Consider the following 18,514-nt stretch of genomic DNA (forward strand, 5'->3'; position numbering starts at 1 on the left):
CAGAGATTATGTTCAAATAATGCCTAGTAAGCAATAAACCCCTGTAAGAGATACACAAAGAAAATATGGAAGAGACGGGGGTTTAGGCAAGATTGACTGATCAGCTACTTGAACCACCAGATACAACGCAAGCATGAAAAATGTTCCTGGGTGGCATAAAATATAGTGCTGTGATTGGCCATTTGGTAGCCCCTGTGAACGGTCAGCCTACAGGGGGCTCTGCTTGGCAGAACGCCTGTTTTTTATATAACCAAAAACAATTAGTCTTAGGCAGACCACTTACTTGATACTTTATAGGATGCATTCAGTCCCAGGTTGCTTCAAGCCCAACGCAGTAATCTCTTGGAAAAGTGGAAAAGAAGTACACCATATTTCGGCTCCTGCCTTTATGGCATTTTATTGCAGCAGTGATGTGGCACAAGCTTTCGGGGGAAAACCCCTTCCTCAGGTGCCATTACCATTTATACAACCAAAACTTGCCTCCAAGCCAGGAATTCAAAAATAATCACCTGCTTTGAGGACAATGGGACCAACATCCAAGGTGTTTCATGAGCATAATGCTGTTTATGAGCCACTTAGTTAGACCATAACTAGAGCTTAGGTTGGGCTCTCATTACTGCTCTAGGCATGGCCTGCAAGCCTGCTCTTCTACCTGTTCAAATCAGAGATCAGTAACCCTACCGTTCCCTCAGATCTGCTCCAGGATTTACAGCATCTATTCCACAGAAGGTTGAGGGCCTTCAAATAAATTGGATGTTTTTAAAATGTTTTATGTAAGTACCCAAGGGCTACATCACCAAAGCTGCCACCTAAGACCCACTGGGTGACAGTTTGGTGGCACACCCCTTGGGTACCAAGTGCAGTTATAGAAAAAACTGCCCTACTAAAGAGGCTTTACAATGCTCTGGCTTGGCACCAAAGTATCACTTTTTCCTACCACTTGGCAACTATGCTGAACCTAAATGTTCACAAATGAGTTCCTAGTGCCCCCTAAGCTGCTACAGGTATCTGTTATATACTTTATTTGCAGCTCAGGGAACATGCCCTTATACAGCAGAAGGAAGCGACGGTGCCCTCAAACAAAGTGAAAGAATAAAAACAAAAGAACTTGGTCGTAGCTAGTTTTCAACTAAACTGCCTAACATTTACCTTTACTTCTCATCAGATTTGTTGGTAAGTTTGTTCCCAAAATCACATAGATGATAAATGGGAAAACAGATCAACTAGTCCTTTCCTTCTACAAGTATTTAATCAGCTAAGAGCCTATACAGGCCGATATGACAACTAGTTTGTGGATATATTGGCACAGGATCTGCCCATTTGACAAGACGGTTATTTGCAGCCAGTATGTGTATGTGGAGATTTCCTTTAGGGATGTAAAACTTTCTTCTGGAAGAATTCCAACAATAATTGGCAACAATTAAATCCAAACCCTAGTCTACACTTTCAAATTTGGAAGTATTTTCCTCTTTAAACAAAACAAAATTGTCCAAAACATTAGACATGACTTTAAAGGTTCGGATTTGGTTCAGATGAACAGTTAGGAAATGTCTGAATCTAAATGCTGAAGAGGTGTCAATAGTTCTGAGGAGTACGTTTTTGATTCTGCATTTGCCAAAAAAAATGAGCAGGATGGAGCACAAACACAAACTGAAACATCTTTAATAATGAAAAAATAAAAACAGCAACTAAAACATTTTTTCATAAACACCCAACCCCTATACAGGACATAAACCCACATTCCTTAAATAAATCTATGTCAGGCATGGAGCATTCAATGTCATTTCACTTTGTTCTACAGCAATCAGTTCCACAGACCTATGAACGTTTATTGATTGTGGAGGTTGTTTGTTTGCAGACAACAGTGGTGTCATTGATATAAAGAAGACATGGCACACACATACACACACATATAGCATGATAGCAAAGGGAAATTTCCTTACCTCCAGAAATGGAAAGCATACAATGGACTACATGGACTGCAGGGGCTTGTTGGGGTTGGACTCAAGCTTCTTGGGGTGAGACTGCAAAGTTAAAATGGCACTGGCAGTGAGCAGAGCAGGTAAAAAGCAAATGAAGTGATATCATATCATAATATGCACTGAATTAGAGGGCTGAAAAATGGGGGTCTAAATATACGGCTTAGACCAAGGTTCACTCTGTGGGCACAATCCACAAAACAGACTTTCATTTTTATTTCTCCAAAAGGCTATGTGACCCAAAAGGTTATGTGAAAATCAACTATAAATTGATTTTGGCCCAACTTTACCAAATGCCTGGGATTATTTGATTTATTGCATTCACCAGCTGCACAATATTCAGCAGAAAATGAAGAAACACAGGCGTATTCCACAGCCATGCAAAGGCTGGAGTATTGTGCTACAAATTTGTGATCTATGACACACAAGATAGCAGCACATACACTGCTTCCTGTACTCATTTGTGGAGAGTGACCATTTTATTCCAAAAATAATACCATGGATGAAGCAATATAGAATGTAAAAACATTGCTGAGTTGTTGTATAAAATTATCTACAGCAGCTTTTGGTGGTAAGGAAGTAACATGAGGCACATTACTGCAAGTCTATTACTCTACAGGAACATATCAGTTGTCTTGTTCCATATTTCTAACGCCCGTAGACCAATATAAGCTCATGGCCAAGTGGTTGCTTCTTAACTAGGGCAAAACTTTGCTGATATATCAACAAAATCCACTTTGCCTACCAGAGTCTGTGAAACTAAAAAGGATTTGCAGTCGATGCTAAAGGACAGGCTGATGGTTCTTGTTTAAAGGGGCAAAACGAAGACTCCAGCACACGTATTCTGCTTAAGGGTTACTACCCGTGTTTAATGTCAAGCCAAAAAGGTTACAACGTTTCGGGGGCATACCCCTTCGTCAGGTCGACAAGGGGGTACGCCCCCAAAACGTTGTAACCTTTTTGGTTTGACATTAAACACGGGTAGTAACCCTTAAGCAGAATACGTGTGCTGGAGTCTTCGTTTTGCATTAAATAGTGGAGGTGCCGTCCTCCTATGCCCCAAGCACCGTGTATGTTACAGAGAGACAGAGATAATAAAAGCCCTTTTCAAATTAAACATGATGCCCAAATTCTACAAACCGTCCATACCTGTTATAATCTCGTTAAAAAAATCTCAACTGCCAATCACACATTGCCTGCCCCTCCACTGTGCCTTAGGCATAAAGGTAAGGCAGGCAATTACTTTCCATTCTGCATTTCCTGCACTCCCCACAATGTCACTCCCTTGTCACCATCTAATTATGTAGCCAGTGCATGGGCATCAGGTCCCCAATTCTAGTCCATAAACAAGGATATGGGGATGATACAAAGTTTTCTTTAATAGCATTTACAAAAAGATGCCCGCCTGTTTGCTGTGATTGTGAATTCCATGACTTAAAGAAACAAGATTGAAATAATTTATATAGTGTAAATGAAGTTTATTTTGCTGGTCTAACATTATAAAATGGGATTTGGAATAATTTTTTAGGGGACAGGTTCCCTTTAAAGGAGAACTAAACCCTGTTAATCAAAAATCCCCTTTCCTGCTTTCTGCCTCCATAGTACCTTACTTGAAAACAGTGTCCCTGGCATTAATGTTGGCATGATCATTTAGAGTAACACAGTGGAGCTCTAGGGCGCCATCTTCGGTATCTTCGGATTCCTCTCGGATGCAACCTCCGAGTATTTCACACATGCACAGTTGGGGCCTGTCAGGTATTCCGGCCTCCTGCGCATGCACCGGAAGCTCCGAAGATTGCAGAAGAAAACAGGAGGATCCACAGGAAGATAATGAAGATGGCGCCCAAGAGCTCTGCTGCACTACTCTGCATGAATAAGCCAACATAGAGTATTAGTGAAATGGGTGTTTAAGAAGCAATAGCATGATCTCCGTTCTCCTGACATTAATGTTGTTTATTGCCCATTTTTGTTTTTAGTCCCTCTATTAATTCCACTTTGATTGCATGACCACTCCATGGTTGCTACGGTTATTGAACGCCAACAACCAGATAACAGTTTAAAGGGTTTGTTTACCTCTGAGTTAACTTTTAGTATGATGTAGAGAGTGATATTCTGAGACAATTGGTTTTCATTTTTTTTATTTGTGGTTTTTTTTTTTATTAGTTAGCTTTTTTAATCAGCAGCTCTCCAACTTGTAATTTCAGCAATCTAGTTGATAGGGTCCAAATTACCCTAGAAACCATGCAAAGATTTGAATAAGAGACTGGAATATGAATAGGAGAGGGCCAGAACAGAAAGTTGAGTAATACAAACTAGCAATTACAATAAATGTATAGCCTTTTAGAGCATTTTTTATAGATGGGGTCAGTAACCCCATCTAAAAGCAGTAGATGGGGTAATAATTAAAAAAACTATAAAATACAAATAATGAAGACCAATTGAAAAGTTGCTTAGGATTGGCCACTCATATATACCAAGCCAAACAAAGTGCAGCTCAGCTAAATTAAAACACTTAATAACTAAAGATGCTGACCAATGTCTATGCTTATGACTACAGGTCTCAAGACATGAAATGCATCAGGATGTTTAACCGCTGAAATAAAGTAGATTTTTATCTACTTGGTGGCAGAAGGCGTGCTCCAAATTTTTTCACTTATTCCAGAACATACTAAAAGTCACCTACAGGGTGAATTGCCCCTTTAAATTCCAAGTGCCAAAACACAAAATGTAAATGATCTAATAAACACTCAAAAGGAAGACAAGTGATAAACTGTTTTAGAATTCTACTGTATACCAGAAGCAGGGGCGCTCCACCAATGATCCACTCGCCTCAGGCGGCAGCGCCCCCCTGGTTACAAGGGGCGGATAAAATGCCGCTCCTGGTAACTAAGAGCCGAATTTCTGGTTTTAACCCAGAAATTCGTCTCTTCTAGTGCAGAGAGCGCAATTGCACTCTCTGCACTAGCGTCGTGCAGCGCCCCGACCCCCTCTTGCGCAGAAAATGTGAGCGCCGTGAGGAGGGGTGGGGGCACCAATGGAAGGCCGCCTCAGGCGGCATAAAGGCGTGGATAGGTGCTGACCAGAAGGAATGTTTATTTTAATGCGATAAACCCCCACACGGGGAGATTAGTCGCCAGGCCAGTGCCTTCCCCTGCCTTCTGCCGGCTAAAATGTAAATCGCCTGGGGGCAGGCACATGGAGCACTTCAATTTACGAAGTCGCCCAAAGTTTCCTCGTGAGGCAATTATGGGCGACTACGGAAAATGAGAAAATGAGTGCAATAGCGCTCTCTGCACTAAAGGAACCGAATCTCTTGGTTAAAACCGGGAAATTCGGCTCTTAAAGCTGCCCTGGATCACTTTTTTTCATCCCGTACACCTGAGAATCTGCATAAGGAAATACAGGGGGCAGGACAAAACAATCACTGAACATAAAGGCACAACAAACATTTGGAACAACAAGACATAGAAAGATAGATTAAAGAAGAAGTAATAGCATTTTACACTTGGGGGTGCCAAAAGTTAGGCACCCCCAAGTGACTACTTTTACTTACGCTCATATCAGCAGAAAACCGCACCGGCCCAGGGTTCTTCTAGCGACCACTATGGAGAGATCCTCTGGTTGCTTCTTTGTGGCTTCTCACAGTTGCGCATGCGCAGTAGAGTGGAAAGCCGGCCTTTAAAGAAAAAGCCGGCTATTTTGCTCTACTGTGCATTTGTCTGCCCCGGGAAATTTTAAAACCGACAAAGCAGGAAGAGGATCTCTCCGTGGTGCTCGCTAGAAAAATCCCAGGCCAGTGCGGTTTTCTGCTGCACCGGCCCAGGGTGTCAGGTAAGTACTTGGGGGATGCCTAATTTTTGGCACCTCAATTGCAAATTGCTTTTTCTTCTAATTTAACTTGCATGTGCTGTGTTTTATGAACCGCCCCCCCCCCCATCTGTCAAACTAGAGAGATCACCCTGGCCCTATAGAGGGAAATCCCATTATAAAGACACAGAATACACGGGGAATGTACAATGACAATTTCATATACACAATCAGTTAGGGAATGTCAAGGATGGACGTACAGACACAATACACATATATAAACACAAAGCCAGACAAAAACATCTCACTAAGGTCACATAAAAATAAAAGGTATTGCAAATATAAAAAAAAACAAAACCTCAGCTTGCTAGAGAAATCACCCAATAAACAGGACGGGGTTATTTGCTTTAAAAAGGCTAACAGACCCTTATTGGCTATGCCGGTGTATTAAAAATTGATTATGGCTAATACATTTTCATGAACAGCATCTCAATTGTGCTTTAATCTATTGTAGTGCTGTTCATTATGCAGGAGACACACACAGGCCTTATCTGAGCACAGGCAGCACTGGGACAAACACTAAGGGGGAGGGAGGGTACAGAACGTAAAGAGACGAATACACACACATTTACACCAATCACGGCCTAGCCAACAATTCTTTTTATTTTTACAATGGAACGGCAAGGCACCGGGGGTCTCTACGGTAACGGGGCATTTGGGCTACGATGGTTGCTGTGCTACCTTTCCCTCTCTCCCCCAGCTGCAGAGCAATAAAGCTGCTGTTTCACCTTCAGCTGCAGGGCTACGGTGGCTGTCAGCAGAAAAGCGAGTCTCACCGGCTATTGGTTGCCCTAATCGCATGCAGAAACCATCAAAATATTAAAGAGAGACAATACTTACTCCAAGGTCAGCCCTGGAATCCGCAGCCTTTCCCGCTGGGCCTTCATGGCTGGTATATTTTAGCAGAATCTATAGAGACCATGACACATCCACTAGCAGCATCCTGGCGCTGACAGAGAGCCAAAATGAGCCACTATAAAGGAATGGACTAACAATCTGGGGGTGGGAGGGGGGATCCTGCAAGTTTGGGTCCTTCCAAGCTGTAATAAGGAGAGATGTCAGCCGCTATAGTCAGGTTAAGAGGATGAATGAAGCTCTGATTGTGCAAATGAAAATGCACACTAACAGAATTGCAAATGAGCCTTTGAGCAGTGAATATTAAGCGCCTTGCGTGTCTCCTTCACATCACAGGGACGGCTGGTTCCACGGCTCTTCTCCACAGTCTGACAGACACATGCAAAGCTGCACATCACAATCAGGCTCTCGTCAGGACAGACACACAGACACATGCAAAGCTGCACATCACACTCAGGCTTTTCCTTAAGGACAGACAAATCACTTTCTGTGATTTTGGATCTTCATACCTTAAGTCTACTAGAAAATCATGTAAACATTAAATAAACCCAAAAGGCTGGTTTTGCTTCCCATAACGACTAATTATATCTTAATTTGGCATTTTCTGCAAAACTGGGTTTCCAGATAACGGATCTCTTACCTGTACAATAAAATGAATAACCATTTGTGCTGGGCAATCCTCAGGTCAGCATTAACCCTTAATGCACAATTATATGAAATTGGGGCTTAATCACGATTTCCGAGGACAGTTGAATAAATGGGTGTAAATGAATTTAAGAGAGAAAAAGAAGTTCAAGAGCCAAGTGGGCAAAGAGGATACATTTAAATTCTGCCACCAGTGGAGATTTGATCCTAACTGCTCTCTCCAGAGTTTCAAACAAAAAACAATTGCTCTTTGTTTTCTTGGAAACACAATTCCCTACTTATCTGATTTGAATATCAATTTTTTTTTTTTTTAAATAAACTTCAGGTTCTTGACAAAAAATGTTACCCTAATTTTACAGCTCACAAGATAAACATGTACACAGCTGCATGATGAAGGAGGAAACCTCTACTACAGGGGCCCCAAACTTTTCCACAAGCCACATTCAGATGTAAAAAGAGTTGGGGAGGAACGCAGACATGAAAAATGTGGCACAAAATAAGGGCTATGATTGGCTATTTGGTAGCCCCTATGTGAACTGTGAGCCTACAGGAGGATCTAATTGGCAATACTCCTGATCTTTATGCAATTAAAACTTGCCTCCAAGCCTGGAATTCAAAAATAAGCACCTGCTTTGAGGCCACTGAGAGAGATATCCAAAGGGTTGGGGAGCAACATGTTACTCACGAGCCACTGTTTGGGGATAACCGCTCTACCATGTTTCAGTGCACAGTAACTAGAATATCCTGTTTACCCTATTAAGTTATCTTGCATTCTCTACAGCACAGTCTAAGCAACAAACATTTTCAGACAACATTTTCTAACACATAAAAATGGGTTATTAACAGGGCCAGAAGTAGGGGTAGGCAGAAGAGTCACCTGCCTAGGACGCAACAAAATGGGGGGGGGGGCAGGTAAACCCATAGTTCGGGTTCGCTCCCCCAGTTACTCTACCCTCCGTCACCCTCCCATCTGCGCTCTGCCCTCCCTCCCCTCTTTTATAGCGCATGCTCACCCCGCACCATGGTGTGGTAGCACAGTTGCCTAGAGTGTTTTGGTGGTTAGTTGGGTATATTGTCATCTGGCTGTATGCATTCCTCCCAACATTTTGGAAATAGAAAGAGTGAAAGATTTGCAGAGTGGAGCAAGGCAACATTTTTTTGCCATGCCCATTTTGTGGCCACACCCCCTAATAACCATGTTCATTTTACAAAATTTGGCAGTTTCTGAAAGTTTGAACACATTTCTGTATTTTTTATGTGTTATTACAGTTTTGCAAATAAAGGTGAATAACCCTTTAAAGGAGAATTCAACCCCCTAATTTGCATTCCCCTTCCCTCTTACCCTAAATAGGCCCCCCTCCTCCCCCCTGGCCTACCTGGCACCCAGGGCAAATGCCACTAACTTTCTACTTACCCCTCCTTGCAGGTCCTGTCTAGCGGAGTTCACAGCAGTCATCATGTCTCCCCGGTCTTCTTCCTGTAGTGATCGGCATTTTTGGGCACATGAGCAGTTGGAGGAATCTTCCATTGCGGAGCTACTGCACATGCACTGAAAGTCACAATATTTCCGATTTTTTTTTATTGAAAATATGGTGACTTTCGGCGCATGCGCAGTAGCTCCGCAATGGAAGATTCCTCCAACTGCTCATGTGCCTGAAAATGCTGATCACTACAGGAAGAAGACCGAAGGAGACAAGATGGCTGCTGTGAACTCCGCTGGACAGGACCTGCAAGGAGGGGTAAGTAGAAAGTTAGGGGCATTTGCCCAGGGTGCCAGGTAGGCCAGGAGGGGGGAGGGAGGGGAAAAGGGGATGCAAATTAGGGGGTTGAATTCTCCTTTAAGCTGCAAGTCAAAGTTTCCCCAAGAGACCTGCTTATCTTAAACTGTTACAATTGTTTCTTTGCTTCTCTTAAATTGAGGCTTTTCTCTACCTTAAATAAACTCACAATTTAAAAAAAAAACTCAAATGTTTGTTATTTATGAAAAAATCCAAATGTAAAAAACTCGACTGAATACAATTGTGAAAAAAAACCTGCAATACCTCAAATTTTTCAAATTTATAGGCTTCCAAAACTCGAATTTGTGAGTTTACAAACTCAAAAGCTCGAATTAAAAGAATGGTTTGAATTTTGCCTAGGACAACTCCCACTGACTTCTATATGAACTCACCAGCTTTTAAGATTTTTTTTAAGTTTTATTTTTGCTTAATAAAAATCAGACAGTCACGTTTTTGAAAATACAATTCTAATTTGCACGTTTTTGTGAAGAAAAAAAAACTTGAATCGTGGCAAAGATTGAATTCAAACTTTGATATATCACCCCCTATGTTTCAAATACAAAATGTCAACATTTAAACACACTGTACTTCAATAACAGATAAATTTATTTATTTAACAGCAGGATAAAGTATACTTGCCCCCTTAAAATCAGTGGTGGATGATAGAAGAGACCTGTTCCATTTTTATTTTATTTTCTAGAAATTGTAAAATTTAGAGACCTTCAGTTCCTGCGAAGTGAAAAACGATTGGATCCTTAGATCGATTGATTCCCTTTCCTAGAATTGTTTTTTTTTTCTCAAGGTTTGCAAAAAGCTGCATCTTTAAAAACAGAATTTAATGATATCTTTCAAGTCACAGATTTCAAAAATTCAGATTTTTGAAAGTCCAACCATTCTACAGCACATAAACGTGACTTGAATCTCAACGATGATCTTGTCTATTGACAGAGGCTTCGTATATTTTGGTGTAACTGCCTAAATTCATATTCTCCCATTTATGTGTCCTCGGGAAAACTACAGCAGGCTAAATAGAAGCTCACGGCACAGGTTTTTGTAATAGAAAAATTCACAGTTTATACAACACTCCTGCTTCCTGGTTTGCAGAGCTCAAATGACAGCAACTTCAAAAGTGTCACAGCTGACTGCCGCTGCCTTCATTTGATAAATGATTCTGAATCACGCTTGTTTTTAATCACGCTTCTCAAATGGAGCCAGCAGCTTGCACTTGACTTCTAAACTAGGTCAAATAAAATATTGTGCCAGGACTTTAAAACTGTTGATGATCAACAATCCCCAGGGAAACCGAGAGTTTGAACATTTAGCAAAGAAGAAAATCAGTTACTGGCAATGATTTTTGTATATGTGGGATAAAATTCCCACTTCCTGAAAAATACCAATCCCTGAAATTTCCCCCTATTGACTGAATGCTTTTATGGAGTGATTTTGGTCAATTGTTGCAGGGAAATTTTTCTTTGGGCAGTTGAGGTTAAAGGAAAATTATTTCCCTGGATGAATACTTAACCAACAGATAGTTTATACCATATTATATGGCCTATTAACTAATCTTGCCAAACCGGAATACAGATATCAGTTAATATTGCCGTTTAACATCTCTTACCTTGAGCCACCATTTTGTGATGGTCTGTGTGCTCCCACAAGATCACCTGACCAGAAATACTACAGCTCTTACCGTTACAGGAAGAAATGTGGGAGCAAATGACAGAGCTATGTCCAGTAAAAAGGTTATTTGCCTTTAAATTAAATAGTTTGATGTAGAGAGTGATATCCTGAAACCATTTGCAAGAATTTTACATACACTGTTTTTTTTATGTTTTTTTTTTGGAGTAAAACTGTACCTGCTTTTCGCACTATTTGGGAGTAGTTTTGGTGAACTTTCCTGGTATATTTTTATTATGTAATTTGGGTTAGGTGTATGACACTTATGTTTCTCTGTTGAATTGGGATCAGGGTTTTAACTGATCATTGTGGGTGGGACATTCACCTTTGTCACTCCAGTGTTTACCTTGCCTTTGCTTTGCCTTGCTTGTGTTTGGGCCATTCATTGCCATTATGAGCATACAGGTCTGGGATACCTTATCTAGAAACCCAATATACAGAAAGCTCTGAGTTACAGGAAGGCCGTCTCCCCTAAACTCCATTTTAATCAGATGATTTTAATTTTTAAAATATATTTAATTTTTAAAAAAAGTGCCTGATCCCAACTAAGAATTAATCTTTATTGAAGGCAAAACGGTGGGTTTATTAAATGTTTGCATACATTCTTCCTGCTTTATGTTCCCACCATATAGGGGTTATGTAACCGATACCAATATAGATGAGCAGTGTCGGACTGGGATGCCAGGGGCCCACCAGAAAAACCTTAGGCTGAGGGTCCACTTTCCAAACTATTATACCTCCATTCCTCACTCAACCTCTTTATTCTCCTACTTTCTTTTCTCTACATAATATACTCTATTTTCAAGTATATTAAGTTCCCAAAAAGAAATAGGGAATGACCATGAAATAGGCCAAATGGTCAGAAGCAAGAGGACCACCGACACCTGGGCCCACCGCAAGTTTTCCTGGCATCCCTGTGGGCCAGTCCGACACTGTAGATGAAGGCAAAAGTTTTAAGATTCTAGGACCTGACCATCAACAGGTTGAATAATAAATTGTGGTGGTTCTCTGTGACCAAAGGTGTGGATTAATGCACTTGTACCAGAATATGGTGGTAAAAGGTGATCTCAGGAGTACAGTCAAGTACAGTGCAAATCAGATATTGTTACCCTCAGTCAGAAGTTAAACTCTGGGGCCCCATTAGAAACATTTCAAAATTCAGTTTGCTCAGAAACTTTCTCAGCATTGTGCAATCCAGGCTGTCTTTATAATTAGGGTTTACAGTATATTATGCATCAAATAGGGATGCACCGAATCCACTATTTTGGATTCGGCCGAACCCCCAAATCCTTTGCGAAAGATTCAGTGAATCCTGTTGAAAAAGGCTGAATCCTGGCCAAATCCTGAACTGAATCCTGGATTCGGTGCATCCCTAGCATCAAAACATATTAACCTTGCCTTATCCGTATGCCTAAAGGTGAGCCATACATGCTACAATTACGATCTTTCCCACGACCATCGGCCGTACAAAAGGTCTTTCATCCACTCTACTAACGTTAAGAGCTGAATCGTCAGATATGCCGGTAAATACTAAAAGAATTCTGGTTTAGCATTAATGTTACGATGTTCGGGCCCTTCAAAGATGCCAAAATTTTCAGTCCTGCCTGATTAAAGAGACAACCAATATCCAAGGCATTTTACCGATATTGATCGACTTGTCTCCCACCACACATGCACCGATTATTGTACGAAAGATCTTTCTTAGATAATTTTGGTGAGTCCATACCGTCTTATTTATTTGCCTGCTTTGTTTATTTGTTAATGCAACTGTTGCTATACTGTTCATCACCAGAGCAACCACTTTGACCCCGTTCAAAAACCCCTGTGCAAAAGAGACCTCTAGTGGTCACATTGTTATGCTGTTATACTGAAGTAATTGCTGGGTGGCTTAAACACAGTGGGGCTCATTTATCAATACCGGGCAAATCTGATTGGTTGCCATGGGTTACTGCCCATGGGCAAATTTGGTCAGTGTTGATAAATTACCCCCAGTATCTCAGATTTTGTTTTGCTCAGCAGAATAATGTATACATATGAATTAATTTCCAAATGTACAATTATTTAACAGTATAACATCCCACCAATTGCCCAGAAAAAGCCAGATCAATGGCTTTATATTATGCATGTAGAAGCAGAGCCCTCAAATGCCTGTAAGAGTTTGTGCCCTTCTGTATTGCCATGTCCCCCCACCCCTCAGTATAATACTGGGAAAATATGGTAATCCTTTATAAATATGTATATTTGTTTGCAATGACTCATTAAGCTTTATTATTACTAAATACATGCTAATTATCTTAATTTCATTTCTCACAGTAAGTGCTAATGGTTTATGAAGTTTGTGTTTGATGTCACTGGTTACCACCATCGGAGGCAGAGTCTGCTCCGGAGATCATTAACGAGTGCAATTAAAACTTTACTGAAGAAGTTATGCCGCATTGCTATGATCTATTAAACATGCCTTGTATGCAAAAGACTTTGTTCCTATATACCCTCACGTATTTCCCTACTAAAGAACATAGCTCACATCCTAACAGTCCGATTAGAATCCAGGTCAGCAACTATTGTTTTCTGCATCCATACCAGTAGGGATGAACCAAATACAGGAATAATCGGTCTGGCCCGCTGGGATATAGGGAAAAATCCCAGTGGGCCCTGATCCTGGGCTGTACCACTACCAGTCAGCCGTCAGCACACAATTTCAGAACGCTTCAAATTGAATTAAAGATGGCGGTGTGTTCCAACGCATGGTCATTAAATGATTTTTCACTGGAGATGCACCAAAGTAAGCAGCAGAGCTGGCAAGGGGTGGCAGTGGCTGGGTGGTCAGCCCCTGAGCTGGGTACCTGGTGGGCACTGGGCACCCCAGTCTGACTCTAAGACTTTCTTCAGGACTTTTGTGGGATAAGAGTAAAGAAGCATGTGCCGCATGTTCTTCCCACTCTGCACCTTGCTCCTTCTTCAGTGCCTGTGGTTGCACGACTTTGCATTCCAGAATGAAACCCCATAAACACACAAAGTGCTAACAACCCCTACCCACCCTGTAATGAGCACCAGAGGTCACGCGCAAAGAAGCCATGTACTTTCCACGTCTTGCAACTGCCTCTGTTTTGCTCTACACAATGTGGCAGTTAGCACAAGACGAAGAGCAGAAATCACTGGCACAACTTGGGTTATTTCTAGCAGGGAAAAACCCTTGTTCATTTATTGCAGTTATTTCTGCTCTTCACACTGAATTTGAGGTTGCCAATGCCTCCTTCATTGAGCACCTAGGACTCGTACAGATCTGGAAGGCAAGGGTGTGCGAGGGTAATTTCTTCTCTATTTCCAGTTGGCACAAGACCCCAGACGCAAGTACTATTGGCCCTGTGTTCCAATGCACAATACATTTCTATAAAGAGTGCCCCCTGATTAACAATCTATTACATATTATATATGAATAACAGTGGCTGACTGGCTCGTTTCCATACATTTCTTCACTTTACCAGTACTATGTCAACTAACTCCTCTTGGACTTGAGTAGAAAGCATACATAGAAGAAAAAAACATTATAGAAGGTGATGCAATAGCAAATGTGCCAGTTGTTGGATGTTACAGGCGTGCAGACTATAGCATCCCAAGTTTACATTTCTTAATATTAGCAGCTAGAAAATGTGAAGTAATAAAGGCGCAATAAGCCAAAAGTGCATTTGAAGGTGCCCATATTGCATCAATTAAAGTGGACTTGGTCAATATGTAATTTCCAGTTGATTTGACTACATCTGCCAGCAACAAACTAACCTGCTGCCTACTGCCCATTCTTTAGTATGTATGGACAGGCATGGCGGTTAGTAGGTGAATTACTTTTTTTAATATGGTCATCAGTAATTTTCTAATCTATATGTATCGACACGAATTTAGTGTTTACTCTCCATGGGTCCAGGGGCTTGTGGTGGGTTTGATGCCTTGGATGTGACCCCTTGTATTACTTATGTTTATAACATGGCAAAGGAATATTAGGCCATTTACAGAACTAGGTACACCCTGTGGTGCGAACAATGTTCCCTTAATGTTTCGATATTCCAAAATCCTAATACATAAGCTGCTAAACACATTTAAAAACAGTTTCATAAAAATCAGGACAAAGTCAAATGCCTTCTGCAGCCTCCCCAGCTCCCCAGTCACCAGATCTTAACTTGACTGCAACTTTTTAAGAATTTCTACATCAAAGACAATAATAGATATTCCGACCTTTTTCACCGCTCAGAGCTGAAGGCTTCTCTTCTCGAAAATTGGGCTAATATCCAACTAACCACAGAGTTCAGGACTTGTACGGCTGCATTTGAGAAGGACACAAGCTGCTTTGAAGGGGAAAAATGTTTCTTTTGCTTGTTAAATACTTGATATACGTACTTCAGACAGGTGTTTGCTTTGTCCTTCACACTTTCATCCTTACTTGGGATACAGATTGTACTGAATGAAACAAGCCGAACAGCATCAAATTACTGAACATGTCTTCTAGAAACCGTTTTATTAGGTCTGAATGAGTTTTACTAATGATCTAACTGACAGACAGAAGAGAGGGCCTTATACTACGGCATAGAGGGAATGTGCCTTATAGTTCTGCTGGAAAGGAAGAACAACCACGTTAATCCTAGACCTTGAATAGTAGAAACGATCTAACAGAATAATGCACATCAGGTTACTATCAAACGTTTTTATAAATAGTGCCACCTAATTAATAATCTATTACACGGATCTGAAAAATGTATCCCATTTCTGAATAATATATTGAGCAAGTTACTTTTAATCTCCTAATATTCCTAATTGCGATGACAAATAAGGGCCCAAAGAGGCCTTTAGATTGAAAAGTAACTCATTACAGGTATGAGATCCATTATCTGGAAATTCATTATCCGGAAATCCATTATCCAGAAATCTCCAAATTACAGAAAGGCCATTTCCCATGGACTCCATTATAATTGATGAATCCAATTTTTTTTAAAATGATTTTAAGGTTTCAATAAATGGACATTGCAGTTATTCTGCCGTGGGCCGTATCCTTTCCTATATACAATATTTAAGATACAATTAATCCTTATGTGTGGGGTTTAATTATTGTAATTATTATTTCAATTATTTTTTTTTAGTAGGTGAGGTATGGGGATCCAAATTACAGAAAGTACCTGTACATATTATTTTTTTTTAAATATATGTAAAAAAAATTTCCTGAAGAATCCACAACTAGATGGCTAATTTACAATATTTCTAATCTATAACAACTAATTCTCTACCAAACGTCTAATTTGCATGCAAGCAATATGGTTTTTATTTTCAAATTCATATTGCCATCAACATTGTAACACTGTGGTTCTGAATTACAGAAAGGCCGTCTCCCATAGGCTCCATTATAATAATAATTTTTATAGTACTTGATCCCAACTAAGATATGGTTAATCCCTTTTGGAAGCAAACCAGCCTATTGGGTTATTTAATGTTTACATAATTTTCTAGTAGATTTATGGTATGAAGATCCAAATTACAGAAAGATCAGTTATCTGGAAAGCCCCAGGTCCCGAGCATTCTGGATAACCGGTCCCATACCAGTACTGTGATATTGGCTATTTAGCCCAACAATTTATAGGTGTATGCTGTTGTACTGAACATTGTGTTCAGCTTGGGCGAATTTGACCCATTTCTAAAAAAAATTGCCCCCAGATTAAGGGGGGGGATTTATTAAAACTTTTATTTTCTCTCTTTTTTTTTTTTAAATTCAACCAAACTAAATCTGAACGAAAAAAGCACTTATGGCAAAAGTCTCAACAAAATCGTGCGGCAATTAGAATTGTGCGACTTTTTCAAAGTGTCGACCGAAACCACTACTTTTTCGGATTGTGGCACAAAAAACAGCGACAAAATGCCTAAAACCCTTGAAGATCACAAAGTCACGAAACATTTTCAAATTTTAAATTGACTCCTACTGCTATTGACTTCGACAGCCTTTAGCTGGAGTATTTTGGATTAAGACAATCCATACAATAAATAAATCCTGAAAAATTTGCATTTCAGCACTTTAGTCGTATCTTAATAAATTGGTCCCTAATAGTCACATGTTGAGAGATAGGAGGAAGGAGGTTACTGACCTTTAGTTCTAAAATGAAAGTGAATGGATTTGTTAAAAGCACAAATAGGAGGGTAATAAGTGTTTCCATGTACAATGGCTGTGGCACAGACTGCACCGAACGCCATGCTCATGGTCCAAAAGGAAGGATCTGAGATCAGTTTTGACTTCAGTTCCCTACTTTTGAAGGAATATGGGGATGGAATTCCATGAGGCAAGTCAACACCTTCTGTTTCAAGGGGGATTTTAATGATTTTATCTCAAACTGGAAGGGGGCTTTGGCTTCTTTTAGACTCCAGTCCATTTGTACAGTATGAAGCAATCCTTATATTGGTCTAATTCAGTGATCCCCAACCAGTAGCTTGTGCGCAACATGTTGCTCCCCAACCCCTTGGATGTTGCTCTCGGTGGCCTCAAAGCAGGAGCTTATTTTTGAATTCCAGACTTGGAGACAAGTTTTGGTTGCATAAAAACCCGGTGTACTGCCAAACAGAGTCTCAATGCAGGTTAACAATCCACATAGGGGCTACTAAATGTCCAATCACAGCCTTATTTGGCAGCCGGAGAACATTTTTCATGCTTGTGTTGCTCCCCAACTCCTTTTACTTCTGAATGTTGCTCACAGGTTCAAAAGGTTGGGGATCACTGGTCTAATTAGATGACAGCTAGCACAAATTACTGGTCTCATAGGCCTTAAATAGGTTGCTCACCTTTGAGACAACTTTTAGTATGATGTAGAAAATGATATTAAGAGACAATCTGCAATTGGGTTTTCATCTTTTATTATTTGTGGTTTTTGAGTTTGAGTTTAGCTTTTTATCCAGCAGCTCTTCAGTTTCAGCAATCAGTTTGCTAGGCATCAAATTACCCTAGCAACCATGCATTGATGTGAATAAGAAACTGTAATGAAGAGGGCCTGAACAGAAAGAGGAGTTATAAAAAAAAAAATAGCAATAACAATATATGTGTAGCATTTGTTTTTTTAGATGGGGAAAGCTGGAAAGAGTCAGAAAAAAGGCAAATAATTAAAAAACTATAAAAAAATAAAAATAAAAGAGCAATTGAAACGTTGCATATTGGCTAATCTATTGCCTCACGAGGAAACTTCGGAAAACGAATCGCCGCGTGTGCTTAGCACCAGCGATTTTTCATTTTAGCCAGTGCAAGAGTGAGGGAAGGCATTCGGGGAGATTGGTCGCAGCAAAGATGAGGCGATTAGTCGCCCTACCCTAACATACTAAATGTTACAACTTAAAAGTGAACCACCCTTTAATTAGGTAAATTTACAACCGGAGTCAAATAGAAGTGTTGACCATCCAGTGCCAACATTCATCCATCCACCCCAAAGGCAATGAATCCAGTCAACAGATTTTTTTTTTTACTTTAATGTATAAACTCTGATCATTTTCAAAGCATTTTTCCTGAAAAGAAGTATGGACAAAATCTTTCTAATACATAATTATAAATATATGCAATGTGGTAAGCAAAACATTTCCAGCGTATAACTTTCCATAAGAGGAAGCCTTGGAGCAAAGCCAGCGGCAATACAAATGATAAGAAGTTATTTTGCAAACAGTCTGGCACTTTGTTTTTAAAAAGCAGTAATTCTGCTACAG

The 18,514-nt window shown here is 40.3% G+C and overlaps 1 protein-coding gene across 8 annotated transcripts in view; it reads right to left on the minus strand.

Annotated features, from left to right (window-relative positions):
* The window catches only part of mast4.S (microtubule associated serine/threonine kinase family member 4 S homeolog), a 332,602-nt gene that overhangs the window by 148,129 nt on the left and 165,959 nt on the right, over nucleotides 1-18,514 (minus strand). For 4 of the 8 annotated variants that reach the window (XM_041580528.1, XM_041580530.1, XM_041580531.1 and 1 more), the window contains one exon: nucleotides 1,944-2,024. The exons of 3 other annotated variants lie outside the window; for them this stretch is intronic. In XM_041580528.1, coding sequence (XP_041436462.1) covers nucleotides 1,944-2,024 — 81 coding nt within the window. Of the gene's footprint in view, nucleotides 1-1,943; nucleotides 2,025-6,686; nucleotides 7,117-18,514 lie in introns of those variants that run through there. One more of the 8 variants, XM_041580533.1, reaches the window with a different exon arrangement.

The sequence above is a fragment of the Xenopus laevis genome, chromosome 1S (genome assembly GCF_017654675.1).
Source record: "Xenopus laevis strain J_2021 chromosome 1S, Xenopus_laevis_v10.1, whole genome shotgun sequence".
In the NCBI taxonomy this organism is placed as follows: Eukaryota; Metazoa; Chordata; class Amphibia; order Anura; family Pipidae; genus Xenopus; species Xenopus laevis.